This window comes from Ambystoma mexicanum, chromosome 2p (assembly GCF_040938575.1).
Source record: "Ambystoma mexicanum isolate Mex_15411 chromosome 2p, UKY_AmexF1_1, whole genome shotgun sequence".
In the NCBI taxonomy this organism is placed as follows: Eukaryota; Metazoa; Chordata; class Amphibia; order Caudata; family Ambystomatidae; genus Ambystoma; species Ambystoma mexicanum.
The window spans coordinates 1,458,148,723-1,458,164,128 of record NC_090923.1 but is presented as its reverse complement, the minus strand read 5'-3'; the positions used below and the strand labels follow the sequence as shown (position 1 = coordinate 1,458,164,128).

General features: G+C 54.8%; 1 protein-coding gene across 1 annotated transcript in view; it reads left to right on the top strand.

Moving 5' to 3' along the window:
- Nucleotides 1-15,406, top strand: part of GLYR1 (glyoxylate reductase 1 homolog) — a 713,235-nt gene that overhangs the window by 334,164 nt on the left and 363,665 nt on the right. The window contains exons 6-7 of the mRNA XM_069646033.1: nucleotides 6,859-6,945; nucleotides 8,122-8,175. Coding sequence (XP_069502134.1) covers nucleotides 6,859-6,945; nucleotides 8,122-8,175 — 141 coding nt within the window. The remainder of the gene's footprint in view (nucleotides 1-6,858; nucleotides 6,946-8,121; nucleotides 8,176-15,406) is intronic.

Below are 15,406 nucleotides of genomic sequence, written 5' to 3'. Positions count from 1 at the left end.
CCCGAAAAGAACCTTCTTCTCCTTTAAATTTACAGGCATGCGGGGGTCTGGTCCTTGGAGCATGCGTTGCCCTGACTTTGCCCTCTGGCGCCACACTTCAGTCACCTTTTCTGCATCGACTGGAACGTGCCGAATTCACCAGTGCTCCTGGGTTTGGTTTCGGCCATGTAATCCCACGTGCGGATACTTCTGTCTTTTTTGTCTTTTTTTATCATTCGGGTACTCTGTCCTCAGGCGTCGCGCTCCTCCCCGGCGCATGACTACCACAGGTGTCCATCCTGCGACGGGCTCTTCCCAACTTCAGACCCGAACGACCTCTGCCTACGTTGCCTTATCCCTGACCACAGTTGGCAAGCTTGTATAGCGTGCAACGCCCTGTCGTCGAGGTTGCCGAAGAACAGACTAGCCAGGTGGAGGGAGCTCTTCCAGAAGTCGCCTCCAGAGGACCTCAAGAACTTCCTGAAACATAGATCCAGGCCTATATTTTCCATCGCACCCTGCAAGGGAGACTCCTTCCTAAGGATTCGCCCGTGTGGGAGGGACCGCTCAAGTCCTTGTATCAGCACGTGCACCGAGGCTGCTCCAGCTACCGACCTACAGGCAGAGGGATCCCCGGATCTTCCCGGTGACAGTGTTGACGGACCGGAAGGTTCTTTTATCGGGTCTTCACCCAAGGCTCTCCGCCCTTGTACCGGTATTGTCCGAGGGGCCACGCCCTAGTACCGGCAATACATCTGAGGGGGTCGCCTAAACGCAGCTCTACCGGCCCCCGGGGCGAGGGTGTCGCACCTACCGGGTCTAGGCCTGAGGAGCATGGTAGGCCTCGCAATCCACGCTCGAGTCTTGGAGGAGGCTGGATCCAGCGAGCCGAGCAACATGACACAGGCACGTGGCAGGCAGCTTGACAAAATGGCTGCCGCGCCAATCGACACCCGCATGACGCCATTCCTGGAGTTTGGTGAGAAACGAGTGTCAAGGTGGGGCCGGCCTCAACCAGGGACGTGGCCTAGAGCCTATCCTTCATTTGCGCATTGCAAGTTCCCGCTGCGTCTGTACAGGCAGGGTATGCAGCGGCTCCAGCAGCCTCCCGCCACCCTGTCTGTATCCCCTACCACTCCTCCGGCCTGTGAAGACCGGTTCTTCGAGAGGTTCCTCAGGCTCATGAAGTCCCCGCGGATGGGGGTTATCCTCCGGGATGCCATCAGGGACGTGCTTCTGGCACTGCGGGCTCCAGCGCCCCAGGCCCCGGTGCAGCCTCCGGCCTCCCAGCCGATTCCTTCGGCAGTTCTCTATTGGTCTCCTCCGCAGCTTACGGCTTCGGTCCCGGTATCCCAGCCTCCGGCTCCCTCTATTCCCCCACCTACGCAGGATCCTCGTGACCCACAGGATACGGATGAGGACAACGACCCCGACACACCCTCTTCAGCCAAGCCCTTCCACGAACGTCTTGCAGGGCTAGCGGAGTATCAGGGCCTACCTCAACCCGAGGTCGAACAACCGGCCGAGGGGGTGCTTACTGAGGTCCTCACGCGATGCCCCTCTGCCAAAACAGGAATTCCAATGCAGAACGAAGTAGTCTTCCTGGCCAAAAAGGGTTGGCTCAAGCCCCACTCTGTCCATCCGGTCAATCGACACCCGGACGCCAAGTACAGGCGGATGGAGGGGGATTCACTCTTGCCCCACTCTGTCCATCCGGTCAATCGACACCTGGACGCCAAGTACAGGCGGATGGAGGGGGATTCACTCTTGCTATCGGCCCCTCCTCAGCCACACTCCTCGGTGATCGCTGCAGCATCACTATATTCCTAGCCTTATTCGTCCTCAGCCTCCTCTGCGGTGCTGCTAGGCAAGGAGAAGATCTCGGAACCGTACTGGAAGAAGCTGTATTCCAATGCATCCTTGTGTGTTCGTCAGGACGGTGCCATGCTGGCTGCCGCTAACCAAAGGCTATGGCAGGAAATTGCGGAATTCCTCCCGGAACTCCCTACGCAGAGCCAATCACGTTTCAAGGTGGGACTGGCTGAGGCCAAGCTGGTGGCGCAAGACCTCCTGGAATCCACCGTGGCCCATACACCTCTGGCCGTGCCATCTACATCGCCACGGACATGAGCAGGACAGCCTGGCTCCGTGCAACGAAATGCAACCCGGACGTCCAGGAACACACATTAGACGTGCTGTTCAAGTGGGGGGGTGGGGGGGGTGAGTTGAAGAAAAAGAAAGACAGCTCACAAACAGCCACATCTTTATCCATCTTGACAGATCATGGCCAAATCGTGCACCGAGTCCCAGCAGCGCTCCGACAAGGGGCATACGTATGGAGGGTTCCGCTAACAATCTGAGATTTATGTATGTATATTGCATATTGTATACTGTTTAATTCTGCAATCATGTAAGCTTTGCATCTTCTTATCGCTGCGCCCTGTTGCCTACGGGTCTGGTGCGCATAAAAAGTGAATAAACAAATGGCTTCCAGGAATGGAGATCCAGACAGCCTAACCGTTCGCCGACTCCAAATCAGCGCAAGCAACATTAAAAGGGGGGGGGGAGAAGGGCTTTATCCAGTCCCCCTCCTCCATGACAGCCTCCAAGGGAAAGTTGGCATGACACGCCCCTCTGGGTCCACGTGTCTCCAGTGGGGGGGGGGCGCAGGCTTGCTCTCCAGGCACATTTGTGGCAACGGAATTTCGCTGATACTCTGCAGTATCCACGGGGTACCGCCTACTCATCCCAGCCTCTCCTCCCCTCTCTGAAGTGGGACATCAACTCTTCCGGCGCAGATCAGGTCGCTCATAGAGAGCCAGGCCGTGGAGGATCTCCCAGCGAGGCTTGGGCTTTTACTCCAGGATTTTTGCCATTCAGAAAAAGAACCAGGAGGGCCTGAGAGTTGTTCTGGACCTTTCCACCCTCAACCTCTCCTTATCTCTACACAAATTCAAGAGGGTCACCCCAGCTTTTATAGCGGAGACCTTGTGCAAGGGAGACTGGATGTGCTCCCTGGATCTGGAGGACACGTACCTACACGTCCAGATTTGGCAGCCCCATCCTTCTTTCCTATGGTTCAGGATAATGGGCTACCATTTCCAATACAAGGTTCTTCCTTTTGGCCTCAACTCCGCCCCCAGGGTCTTTACCAGACTCATGAATACTGTGGCTGCCCTCCTGATCATGGCCATCAGGAGCGCCCCTGCTCACTTCCTCGGCCATGAAGTCATGTCGGCCTGGTGGTACCAACACCTACTGGGTCTCATGGCAGGGGTCATATTGGCTGGCCCCCTCACGAGACTCGGGATGAGGAGTATACAGCTGCACTTCGCAGCATCATGAATCAGGAGCGGGGTTCTCAAGCGGAGCTGATCATCGTTCCTCCCTCTCTTTACCCGGACCTCACATGGTGGTCCAGGGACTGCAACCTGCGGACGGGCAAGCCCTTCCGGCAGCCATCCCCACAGGTCACCATCACAACAGACTCCTCGCTCGAGGGCTGTGGGGCCACTCTGTAAAATCGCAGCGTCCATGGAACCTGTACCCGGCAGGTGCAGGAGTACCATATCAATTGGCTGGAACTGAATGCCATCTGGCTAGTGCTCAGAGCCTTCCTTCCGCTTATAGGAGGCAAGTAGGATGTCCTCATCCAGACAGACAACTCGACCAGCATGCTCTGTCAACAAGCAGGGGGGGTACCCGATCCCCTCCACTGTGCAGACTAGTAGTCCGCATGTGAGAATGGGCTCCGGAGAACTTCTATCCCACGGCAGTCCACCTTCTGGGGGAATCCAACTTGGAGGTGGACAGGCTCAGCAGACATGGGGCGGACAATTATGAATGGAAATTGAACAACCAGGTGCTGCGGGAGATCTTCTGCAGATGTGGGCACGCCCAGGTGGACCTCTTTGCCACCTACGACAACAAGAAGTGCCAACAATTCGCGTCCTGACAGGGGCAGGGCCCTGGTTCCCTGAATGATGCATTTCAGATTCAGTGGAGCGCCATGACCGCTTACGCCTTTACACCCACACTGCCGATCCACAGGGTGATTTGCAAGATGAAGGACTCTTGCCACCTCAGCGTCATTCTGATAGCTCCATGGTGGCCAGCCAGGCCATGATTCTCAGAGCTGCTCAGCCTCTCTGAGAGACCACCCATTCACCTTCCAACGGGCCTAGCACATCTTCTGGCACAGCAAGGGGGCAGGGTCATCCACCCTGCAGCACAGAAATTAGCCCTCACAGCGTGGTTCCTGAGCAGGTCATGCTAGGGAACCTTAGGCTTTCACAGGCTGACCTAGAGATCATACAGGGTGCTAGGAGCAAGTGTACCAGGATGCAGTATAAGAGCAAGTGGACCAGGTTCTGTCACTGGGCTGACTCCAAGGATATCGACCCCCTTGCATGTACGTTGGACGACGTGTTCTCCTTCTCGGCACCTCTCGCCCACTCAGGCGTGCAGGTGGATACTTGCTGCACTTATTTTGCGGCCAAAGGAGCATACAGAAACCCGGAGGAGGTGGTATTTTCCTCTTCCAACCCGATCACCAAGAAGCATTTGTCGGGCCTCGCCAGACTCTATCCGCCAATCAAGAGGCCGCACCCTGTGTGGGATCTCAACGTAGTGTTGGGTGCCCTGGCGCACAAACAATTTGAGCCAATGGCATCCGCGGACATCAGGCTGGTCACCATTAAAGCGGCCTTGTTAGTTGGCCTCACTTAGGCTCGCAGATGCAGCGAAATCCAGGCGCTAGGCACTTCAGAGCCCTTTACTACTTTTCACAAGGATACGATTGTCCTGCAGACACATCCAGCGTTCCTACCTAAGGTACCTTCCACTTTCCATCTAAACGAGGAAATAGTGCTGCCTACATTCTTTGCAGACCCTAAGGATGAGGCACAGAGGATTCTGCACTGCCTCGATCTCAAGCGGGCTCAAAATTTCTTTTTGGACAGGACCAAGGGCTTCCGCAAGTCGGACGCACGTTTGTCACTTTGGGCGGGTCAACGCTCGGGTATCAGGCATCGAAGGCCTCTACAGCACGATGGATGGTCTCAGCCATCAAGGAGGCATATGAGGGGCAGCATAAACCACTTCCAGCTCACATGCACGACCATGCGGTCAGAGCCAAGGCCACGGCCTTCGCATTCCAACAGGTTCCGTAGCAAGGCATAAGCAGTGTGGTCACCTGGGCCACCCCTTCGGCTTTCTGCAAGCATTACTGTTTGGACGCCGGCTCCAGATCAGACGCAGCTTTCGGACGGGAAGTTCTCAGAAACCTGTTTGCTTAAGGAGGGTCTCCTCTACACCCTTGGGCTACACTCCGATGTAATCGCCCATGCAGTATGGAGGAAAGTGGACGGGACGAAAGAGTAATTATAAGTAGCTCACTTTGGTGACTAACATACTCTTAGTGGGACGTATGGAGGAAAGGGGACTATCACCCCCCACCCCCTAATTAAACTGGTGTCATTAGGCAATGTTAAACTATTGTCAACGTGTCTTTGGGGACTGAGGTGTGGCGCCGGGGGGCAGAGCCTCTAAATTTAAAGGGGAAGAAGGTTTTTCTGGTGAAAAAGGTTTGGTCTCCTGTCCCTAGGAATGGACGCCCATGCAGTATGGAGGAAAGGGGACAAAGTTAGTCACTACGGTGAGTAACTTATAATTTTCACTGGGACAAGGTGGTGCTTAGAACGCTCCATGCCTTTTTTCCTAATGTTGTTTTCTCCTTTCTCCTGAAGGAGGAGATAGTACTCTCAACATTCTTTGCAGACCCAAAGGATGAGGCTCAGAAGGTATTGCACTGTCTGGATGTCAGACATGCGCTAAGATTTTATCTGGACAGGACAAAGAGCTTCCGTAAATCGAACTCCTTGTTAATCACATTTGGATGGTCTAAGCCAGGCTGTCAAGCCTCCAAGGCTTCCATAGCAAGGTGGATGGTGATCGCCATCAAGGAGGCTCATGAGGGGCAGCACAAGCATTTACCAGCAAACATGCACACCCACGCCATCAGAGCCAAGGCCACGACTGTGGCTTTCTAAAGACACGTCCCATGGCAGATGATCAGCAATGCGGCTACTTGGGCTACCCCCTATGCCTTTTGCAAGCACTACTGCTTGGATGCCAGCGCCACGTCTGAGGCATTTGGCGAGGCAGTTTTGAAGAACTTGTTTTCGTAGAGGTGGTGGGGGGCGGTCACCTCTCCTCCGTGGGGCTGCATCCTTTTTAATCACCCAGACAGTATGGAGGAAAGGGGACGGGATGTAGGAGTAATTATAAGTTACTCACCGTAGTGACTAACATAATCCTAGTCCATAGTCCCCTTTCCTCCATACGTCCCACCATCCTCCCCTCTAATAAACTTGTCATTAGGCAATTGTAATATTGTTGACTAGTCAAAGGGGACTGGACTGAGGAGTGACGCCGGTGGGCAGTGCCCCCGCGCACATCTAAATTTAAAGGGGAAGAGCATTTTTTCTGGTGAAGGGTTTGGTTTCCCGTCTCTAGCGAGGGACGCCCATACAGTATGGAGGAAAAGGGACTATGGACTAGGAGTATGTTAGTCACTATGGTGAGTAACTTATTATTTTTCTGCTACATGGATCTTGGAAGCCACTTATGGTCTTCCTCCTTTGTTCTGTTTGTAATGACTATTGTATTGATCTCTCGTATATATTTATGTAGTTACGTTATATGTGTAATGTTTTCATGTGAGTGCGCCGATTCCTTTGGACTTGTTGCGCTATGCAAAAAATAAATACATAATGCCAATAGTTATTTGACTCCATGTGCTCACTTGTACCGTTGTCTGGAGAGCTGCTTGATGAAATGACACAGCAGTGAACCCATGTTATTCTGATCTGCCCATAGGTTTCCAGCGTTCCTGAATCAAGCAGCATGAAGCGATTGGCGATGGGCACCCTGGCCGGCTTTAAATGGCAGTCCGCATTCAGTGAGGTATTGAGTCATTTTGAGTCTTTGAATAGCGCTTTAACCAAACTGTCTGAACTGAAAGATTTGTATTTATGTAGCATTACAATATGGGGTTGATGGAAAGGAGGTGTTAGCTGGTCTGTTCTCTGCTCCCCATTCTCAAACAACCAAATAGGTAAGCCGGTCTAAAGTACAATCCATTTATTGATTGAGCAGTACCTGTAGTTGAAACCAAGGAAACAACTCTGTGGCACAATGACATGTTGGGTCATCAAGTGCAACACATGCTCCGTGATCTGCTTAGAATGCTTGTGCAGGTTGCAGCTATATTTCCCATTCATGTAAATTATTGTTTGCCCTCCAAATGTAGGGTTTTGCTCTTTAAATCTAGCTCTTTGCCGGCGAACAGTGCAACAGTTTGCCCCTTCAAATCCTAGGATTCTGAATGCAGTCTTTTCAATGGCAAGAGAGTAGAGCACTGTTTGTATTGAAGGAAAACTATGCATCAATGTTGGTGTGGTATTGAAAGGAGAGCACAGCACAATTTGTGAAACCAAGCAGGCATGCAGATTAGTTTGAGTTTTGCTTCATTAGTTCATTTATATCCTGCTCAGTGAAAAACAGGTTGCTTCAGAGCACTGTGGTGGTGGTGGTGGACTTGGATAGAGACCTAAACCTCTGTCCTATCTCGATTACAGTGAGTGTGTCTTTTTGGGTGTAAACCGGTTTGTTAAGGTTTAAGCTGGGTGAGAGTGGCTGTTTGAGGCAAACAAAAAACATAGGAAGGTGCGATAACCTCTGTTACAGAATTTTTGTAGTCCAATACCTGGATTAGATTCATGTAAAAGAAACTATGTGAGATGGACAAAGTGAAATTATTAGGTTCTTTGCCTTTATAAGGGTAAATAAGTTTTTAAGTGCACCTAATATGCAGCTGAGTGAGGAAAAGGGTACTAGCAAGCACCATACTGTGGAGGATACTGAACCCAAGGCCTTCACATGACTTGTCCTAATCAGGGTAGGCCAGTATGGACTCCCAGAGCTGCTAGGTCCAGTGCGTGTTCAGAGTGCAAATTGGAGACATGTTGGTAGTTCCTATAAACTGAAAGTATTGTTTCTTCTCTGGAAACCAATTCACCTTACGATTAGAAATCCACGCATCTGAGGGCATGTCTTCACTCTTGTGTTCTTCTTTCACAGCCTGTGAATGATGACCCCCACTTTCATCACTTTCTACTCAGCCAGTCTGAGAAGGTAAGCCTATGCCTTGTTCTACAGATGGAATAGTGTTATATAGTGCTTGCTTTGATGAATAGATCAATGATGGCGTCACTGGGACAATGCTGTGTGCCTGGAATGTGTATGTATGAGTGAGGTTTCTGCCCAGGCAGTGGGGGAGATGTGAGCCTAGGTGGTGGAAGCCAGTGGGCTCCTGGGTTCCTGTCATGTTCCTAAGCGGATACCTGATGTAAATACAATTAAAAATAAACATAAGAAAAAAAACATAAGAGAAACTTAAGTAGTGTCACAGAGCGTCCTTTATAACAGTGGCGATCCTGAGCTGATCCTGAAACTGGACCCAAGCATGCAGGAACTGGAACTGAGGAACAAGTAAGCTGATGTGGGTGGGGCAGGTTGAATATATCGCATTCCACAGTCCCCAGAAGTCACACCCCACTACTAGAGCAGAGAAAAAGGAAGGAGCGTGGTACCAGGGTGCACCAAGAGACCCTGCTCAGAAAGTGAGACTGCCTGGTGCAGAGAGGCTACTTGTAGTGAAATCGAGTGGGAAAACACCAAAGTTCTCCAGCATGGGGTCTGGCATGGATTCACATGCTCATGAATATTCCCCGTCGTCAGGCTGGGAATCCTCGGTAAAGAAAAAACCAGTATCAGTTTCGTTTCTGATCTGTCTTTCGTAGTAATAACCAATCACTGGTCTCTGCGTCATACTGACCACAGCCAATGACTGCCCTCTACCTAAGCACCGCCTCTGGCAGCCATCTTCAGATTTTTACCGCACGTTCATGTGTTGGGATCCTCGTGCTATTGCTCTCGAGCGTTAGTGCTATTTTTTTCACGTTTTTTCTCAAAAACTTCGTTTTTTCGGTCAAAAGAGCCTCAAGCTCCACCGATTCTCCATCCGATCAACGGGGACCCGTGTCGGATTCGTCTGCGCCCCTCAAGGGTGAAGTTTTCGTCGAGCTACGCTTTTGGAGGACTCCAGAAGTTTCTCAGGCCCGGTCATGGCCCAGGAGAAGGGAAGCTCGACGCCCGGAAAGCTGTTCAGGGTCTGCCCTGGATGCCAGCTGCAGAACGTCTTCAAGGAGGACGAACACTCTTTTTGTCTTTACTGCCTACATGAGGACAAGACGCACGTGGAGAAGGACTGTGCGTTTTGCGGCAACATGTCGGAGTGGACCATGAAGGACCGCCATCAACGTCTCGCCAACTGGCTGGAAGGGAAGAGCCCGTCCGGCGAGAAGAAGAGGAAGAAAGCCGAGCGGTCTTCTAAGACCTTTGAGGACGCCCCGGCGACGGGGGTCCAACATAAGGCCAAGCACCGCGAGTCCGCTGGCACCGGGAGCGCCGAACGGTCGGGCTCTACGGGCGCCAGGCAGGGCGCACCCTCCCCGGCACCATCAACCACGAGCCAACGCTCTGGGTCGGGTAAGAGGAAGGCCGAGCACCCGGCGAAGCTCCTGGAGAGGCCCCGGTCGAGCTCGAAGGCGGAGGGGGAGCGAGGCAGTGTCCCCCCCCTCAAGGATAAGGCGGTGAGCGCACCTAAGGTGGTGAAGGCCTTAATCCATCCGGCCAAGCCCTCTATCGAAACTGTCGCGGCGGCCCTGGCTCAGCCTGTGGAGGCTACACCAGTGGTGGCGACCTCGGGGCTCAGAGTCTCCCTGCCACCTCGGAGGGAGTCCTCTTTTGTGCCCATAGATAGGACCCCCGTGAAATCCCCCGTGGGGAAGAAAAAGGGGGGGCAGGGCATCGTCGTAGATTCGGCCTCAACCTCGGAGGAGGAGCTGGTCGAAGTCTTAAGCCACGGCCTCGGCGTGGAAGAAGACCGGCCCGTCGGGATGGATCCCGACACAGGTGACGACGACATCGTCGAGGGTACCGACGGGGCCCCTGATCGCCCGTCGGATTCCCCTCTGCCAGCGCCGCGAGACAACTCGGCGGCCATTTTGTTGGCTATACAGTCCTTATGCTCAGAGATAAGGACGAGACTACAGTTGCCGACGGAACCTCTCCCGTCGGGGGACCCAAAGAAGGATCCACCCTCCGCCTCCTTTTCAGCCGTCGCGCCCTTCCAGCCCTCCTCCCCGTCCACCCGAGGGGATGATACGGGGACTGACACGGCAGCGACGGGTACGGACGACGAGGTATACGACGAGGATGTACCGTCGTCGCCTCCCACCAGGGCTTCTCCGCCCGACGAGATTGGATCGTTCCACTCCATGATCACCAGGGCATCCGAGCTTTTCCAACTCTGCCCTGAGGAGAAGAAGAAGGAAGGTTTCCTTTATCAGCGGCGCGAGGCCAAGAGGAAGACGGTCCTCTCAGTGCCTCTATTGGACGACATTTGGGATGAGGGCCTCACCCTCCTCAAGAACCCTTCCACGACGCCAGCTAGAAGAGACCGGTACGAGAAGAAGTACCGGGTCCCGGACACGGCCTCCCTGTGCCTCCGGGCGCAGCCTACCCCGGACTCCGTCGTCTCCGTGGCGGCCAGAAAAAAAGCGGGGGGGGGGGGTGCGGCCTCCACATCGACTTCCCCACCGGACGGCGAGGGAAAGAAATTGGACGCTATGGGACGCAGAGTCATCTCGTCTGCGGCGACGACGATTAAAGCGGCCAACGCCTTGGCTATCGTGGCCCGATATGACAGGGAGCTCTGGTACAAACTGGCTCCCCTGCTGGACTTCTTGCCGGACGACAAGAGGGCAGAGGCTCTGGAGATCCTGCAGGAAGGTGAGGTGGCTTCGGACCACGCCATTACCGTTGCGACGGACATCGCCGACACTGGGTTCCGCCAGTTGGGCAACGGCGTTTGCCTTAGGCGGCGTGGATGGCTCAAGGCTACGGACTTCCGTCAAGACGTTCAGACCAGAGTCCTGGACATGCCCTTCGATGGGAACAACCTGTTTGGGAAAACAGTGGACGATTCCCTTCAGGCCATTAAAGCGGACACCGAGATGGCCCGGGCCCTTGGAGTTCTGCAACAACGACGGACGCCCTTTCGGAGCAGCGGAGGCAAGGGCGCCTCCAAAAGTTCCGGCGGTGGTTTCTCCACCTACCGTCAAGCGGTCCGCTTGTCGGCTCAGGAGGCCTACAGAGGACGAGGCAAGTCTGGCGGACCCCGCCGTCGTCGCCAAGGAGGTCAAGGCGGCAAAGCCTCGTCGAAGCAGGATTGAACCGGCCGTGGGGTCGGGCCCCCACCGAAGCACCCCGGTGGGAGGCCGGCTGGCGAGCTTCATCAGCGTGTGGGAGTCCATCTCCACCGACCGTTGGGTGCTGGACGCCTTGGCCCGGGGCCACGTGCTCGAGTTTCAAAGAAGGTGTCCGCGCGTCCCCCCCGTGGCCAGGAAAGAACTTCACGTCCCTCAACTTCTCCTGGAGGTAAAGGCGATGCTCAGGAAGGGCGCCATCGAACTCGTCCCAAAGAGGCTTCGGGGCTCCGGAGTTTACTCGAGATACTTACTCGTGAAGAAGAAGACGGGGAAATGGCGCCCCATCCTGGACCTGCGACGTCTGAACAAGTTCATCAAGGCGCAAAAGTTCCGGATGGTCGCCCTCCAGCACGTCCTGGGTCAGCTGGAGGAAGGAGACTTCCTGTCGTCGTTGGATTTGGAGGATGCCTACTTCCATATTCCCATCCTAAAGGGGCACCGAAAATTCCTCAGGTTTGTGGTCCAAGGGCGTCACTACCAGTTCAAAGCCCTCCCCTTCGGACTACGGTCGGCACCCAGGGTATTCACCAAGTGCCTTGCACCGGTGGCGGCGAGGGGATCCACGTCTACCCCTACCTGGACGACTGGCTCATCCGAGCCAAGACGAGGGAGCTCGCCGTGGATCACACGGCAAGGACCGTCCAACTTCTCACGGACCTGGGATTCTCCGTGAACTACGCCAAGTCCCACCTGGTACCCACGCAAAACGCACTGTTTCTGGGAGCGAAGCTTGACACAGTGTCCCTTCTGGCCTCCCCGTCGGAGGAAAGGACCAGGTCCATCCTGGGCAAGGTACAGCGGATGTTGGTTTCCGACGCGGCCAAGGTGAGGTCCATCAAGTCCCTCCTCGGAATGATGTCTTCTTGCATCTACCTCATTCCCATGTGCAGGCTCCGGATGCGCCCGTTGCAGGAGTTCCTGGACGCGCGCTGGATCCAAACGACGGGCGGCTTCGAGGAGAGGATCACACTCGACGAGAGTTTCCTCCGAGCGGTCCGGTGGTGGGGCATCCGCGCGCATCTGACGGCGGGCATGGACTTCCAGACCCCAGACCACCGGGAGACAGTGACCACGGATGCCTCCCTGGAAGGGTGGGGAGCGCACACCGAAAATCTGCACGCGAGAGGCCTTTGGCTCCCGACGGAGAAGTCCCTCCAAATCAACGTCCTGGAGCTCCGTGCAGTGTTCTGGGCCCTCAGGTCCTTCCTTCCGTCCCTCAAGGGCAAGGTGGTGAGGATCTTCACCGACAACACCACCACCATGTTTTACATCAGGAAACAGGGCGGAACCAGGTCCCCAGCACTGTCCAAGGAGGCGCAGGACCTGTGGCATTGGGCCGTCGCCCAAAGGATGTTTCTGGTGCCGTTTCATCTGGCAGGGATAAAAAACACCATCGCCGACTCACTCAGCAGGGAGCTGCGCTCGTGCCACGAGTGGGAACTACGGCAGGATCTAGTGGATCGCCTCTTCCGACGGTGGGGCACACCCCAGATCGACCTGTTCGCGACGGCAACGAACTCCAAGTGCCGGAGGTTCGCCAGCAGGTTTCCCCAGGCGAGGAGCATGGGCGATGCTTTCTCGTTCCCCTGGGAGGGCCTGTTCCTCTACGCATTCCCTCCTTTGCCACTGCTAATCCGGCTCGTCAACCAGCTCAAGAGGTCACGGTGCAGGATGATCCTCGTCGCACCTGCGTGGCCGAGGCAGATATGGTTCCCGGACCTTCTGGACTTGTCAGCGTCCCCGCCAATCAAGCTGCCGGTGGACGCGGATCTACTCTCCAGGGAAGGAGGCGCCATCCTCCACCACGACCCGAAATCGCTGAACTTGCAGGCCTGGCTCCTGCAGCGCTAGAGTTTGGAGGATACGACATACCGGCCGACTGCAGAGAGGTTCTTGCAAAGGCCAGGGCGTCCTCGACTCTTAAATGCTACGGACACAAATGGAAGAGGTTCTCTGTCTGGTGCCACGCACAGAAGATTAACCCTCTACGGATTACGGCTCCCCAGGTACTGCCGTACCTGCTGACGCTGGCCAAAGCTGGACTGGCACACGCGTCCATCAAGATTCATCTTGCTGCGATCTCCCGATACACCAGAACCACGGGCCGGACGTCCTTGTGGTCTCATCGTCTGGTGAAAGAGTTCATGAAGGGGCTGTTCAGATCGTTCCCGCCGGTGAAGGCTCCGGCCCCGGCGTGGGAGCTCAACGTGGTGCTGACCAAGCTCATGGGACCTCCGTTCGAGCCTCTGCACTCAGCCCCGTTGAAGTTTCTGTCGTGGAAAACAGCGTTTCTTGTGGCCATCACCTCCGCACGACGGGTGGGAGAGATCCAGGCCCTTTCCTGCAAGGCCCCGTACTTGACTTTTCACGACACGAGGGTAGTGCTCAGGACGCACCCCTCCTTCATGCCCAAGGTACCGTCGGACTTCCATCTCAACGAACCCTTGGTGTTGCCTGTGTTCTTCCCGTCGCCTTCGTCGCCGGCTGAGAGGACTTTGCACTCGCTGGATGTGGCTAGAGCGCTGAAGTTCTACGTGGACCGCACGAAGTGTTTTCGGAAGACGTCACAACTCTTTGTGAACTTTGGACCTGTCAATCAGGGGAAGGCTCTCTCGAAGGCTTCCATTTCCAGATGGCTCTCCGGCTGTATCATGTACTGTCATCGGTTGGCAAACCGACCGCTGCCTCGCCGTCCGAGAGCCCATTCCACCAGAGCGATCGCAGCTACCACGGCGTTCCTTTCTGGTGTGCCCCTGCTGGACATATGCAGGGCTGCTACGTGGAGGTCTACGCACACCTTCACGAAATTCTACTGCGTCGATCGGGATTCCAGGGAGGAGTCCAGGGTCGGCCAAGCAGTGCTGCGCAACCTGTTCGCCTGAGGTGAGCCTGGTGAGGAGGTAAGATGCTTAATGTTGAGTTTGATGTACTGCTTAATGTTGAGCCTTTGCCACCTCCCGTGGTTGTGCATGTGTGTACTGCTATGTATTCTTTATTCATGAGCATGTGAATCCATGCCAGACCCCATGCTGGAGAAGGAACAAGTTACTTACCTGTAACTGTTGTTCTCCAGCATGGGTCTGGCATGGATTCACATGCGAACCCTCCCGCCTACCCCTCTGCGGCTCTTCACTTGGTCATACTGCCACTTCACGTGCTTCCAAATCTGAAGATGGCTGCCAGAGGCGGTGCTTAGGTAGAGGGCAGTCATTGGCTGTGGTCAGTATGACGCAGAGACCAGTGATTGGTTATTACTACGAAAGACAGATCAGAAACGAAACTGATACTGGTTTTTTCTTTACCGAGGATTCCCAGCCTGATGACGGGGAATATTCATGAGCATGTGAATCCATGCCAGACCCATGCTGGAGAACAACAGTTACAGGTAAGTAACTTGTTCCTTCCTTCTTGGTAAGAGGGCCCAAGAGACCCAGGGATTGTTTGATCTGTGGTCGTGGCCTGAGGGGGCGGTCTGCAAAAGACAGATGTTTTTTAGCAGCTAGGAGAAGACCCCTTGTGAATGAAAAGTCATTTATAAGGCGCCTGTACACAGGTATTACTCTTACGTCCCGTCCTCTTTCCTCCATACTGTATGGACGTCCCTTCCTATGGACGGGAGATGGAACCTTTTTCACCAGAAAAACCTTCTTCCCCTTTAAATTTAGAGGCGCGTGGGGGTGCGGCCCTGGGAGCATGCGCTACCCTCACTCCGCCCACCCGTGCCACTCCTCAGTCCCCTTTTCCTCGACGACGGGAACAGGCCGATTTCACCAGCGCTCCTGGGTTTGGCCTCGCCATGTAATTCCATGTGCTCTTCCCCGGATTCTTCTCTTATCTTTGTCATCTAGATACTTGGTCCTCCAGGCGTCATGCTCCTCCCCGGCGCATGTCGACTTCAGCAGGTTTCAGCAGATGTACAGCCTGCGAGAGACTCTTTCCCAAGTCTGACCCCCGCCCTCTTTACCTCCGCTGCCTTGGCCCTGACCACGGATGGAAGGGTTGCACCGCGTGCGACTCTGACTCCACGCGCA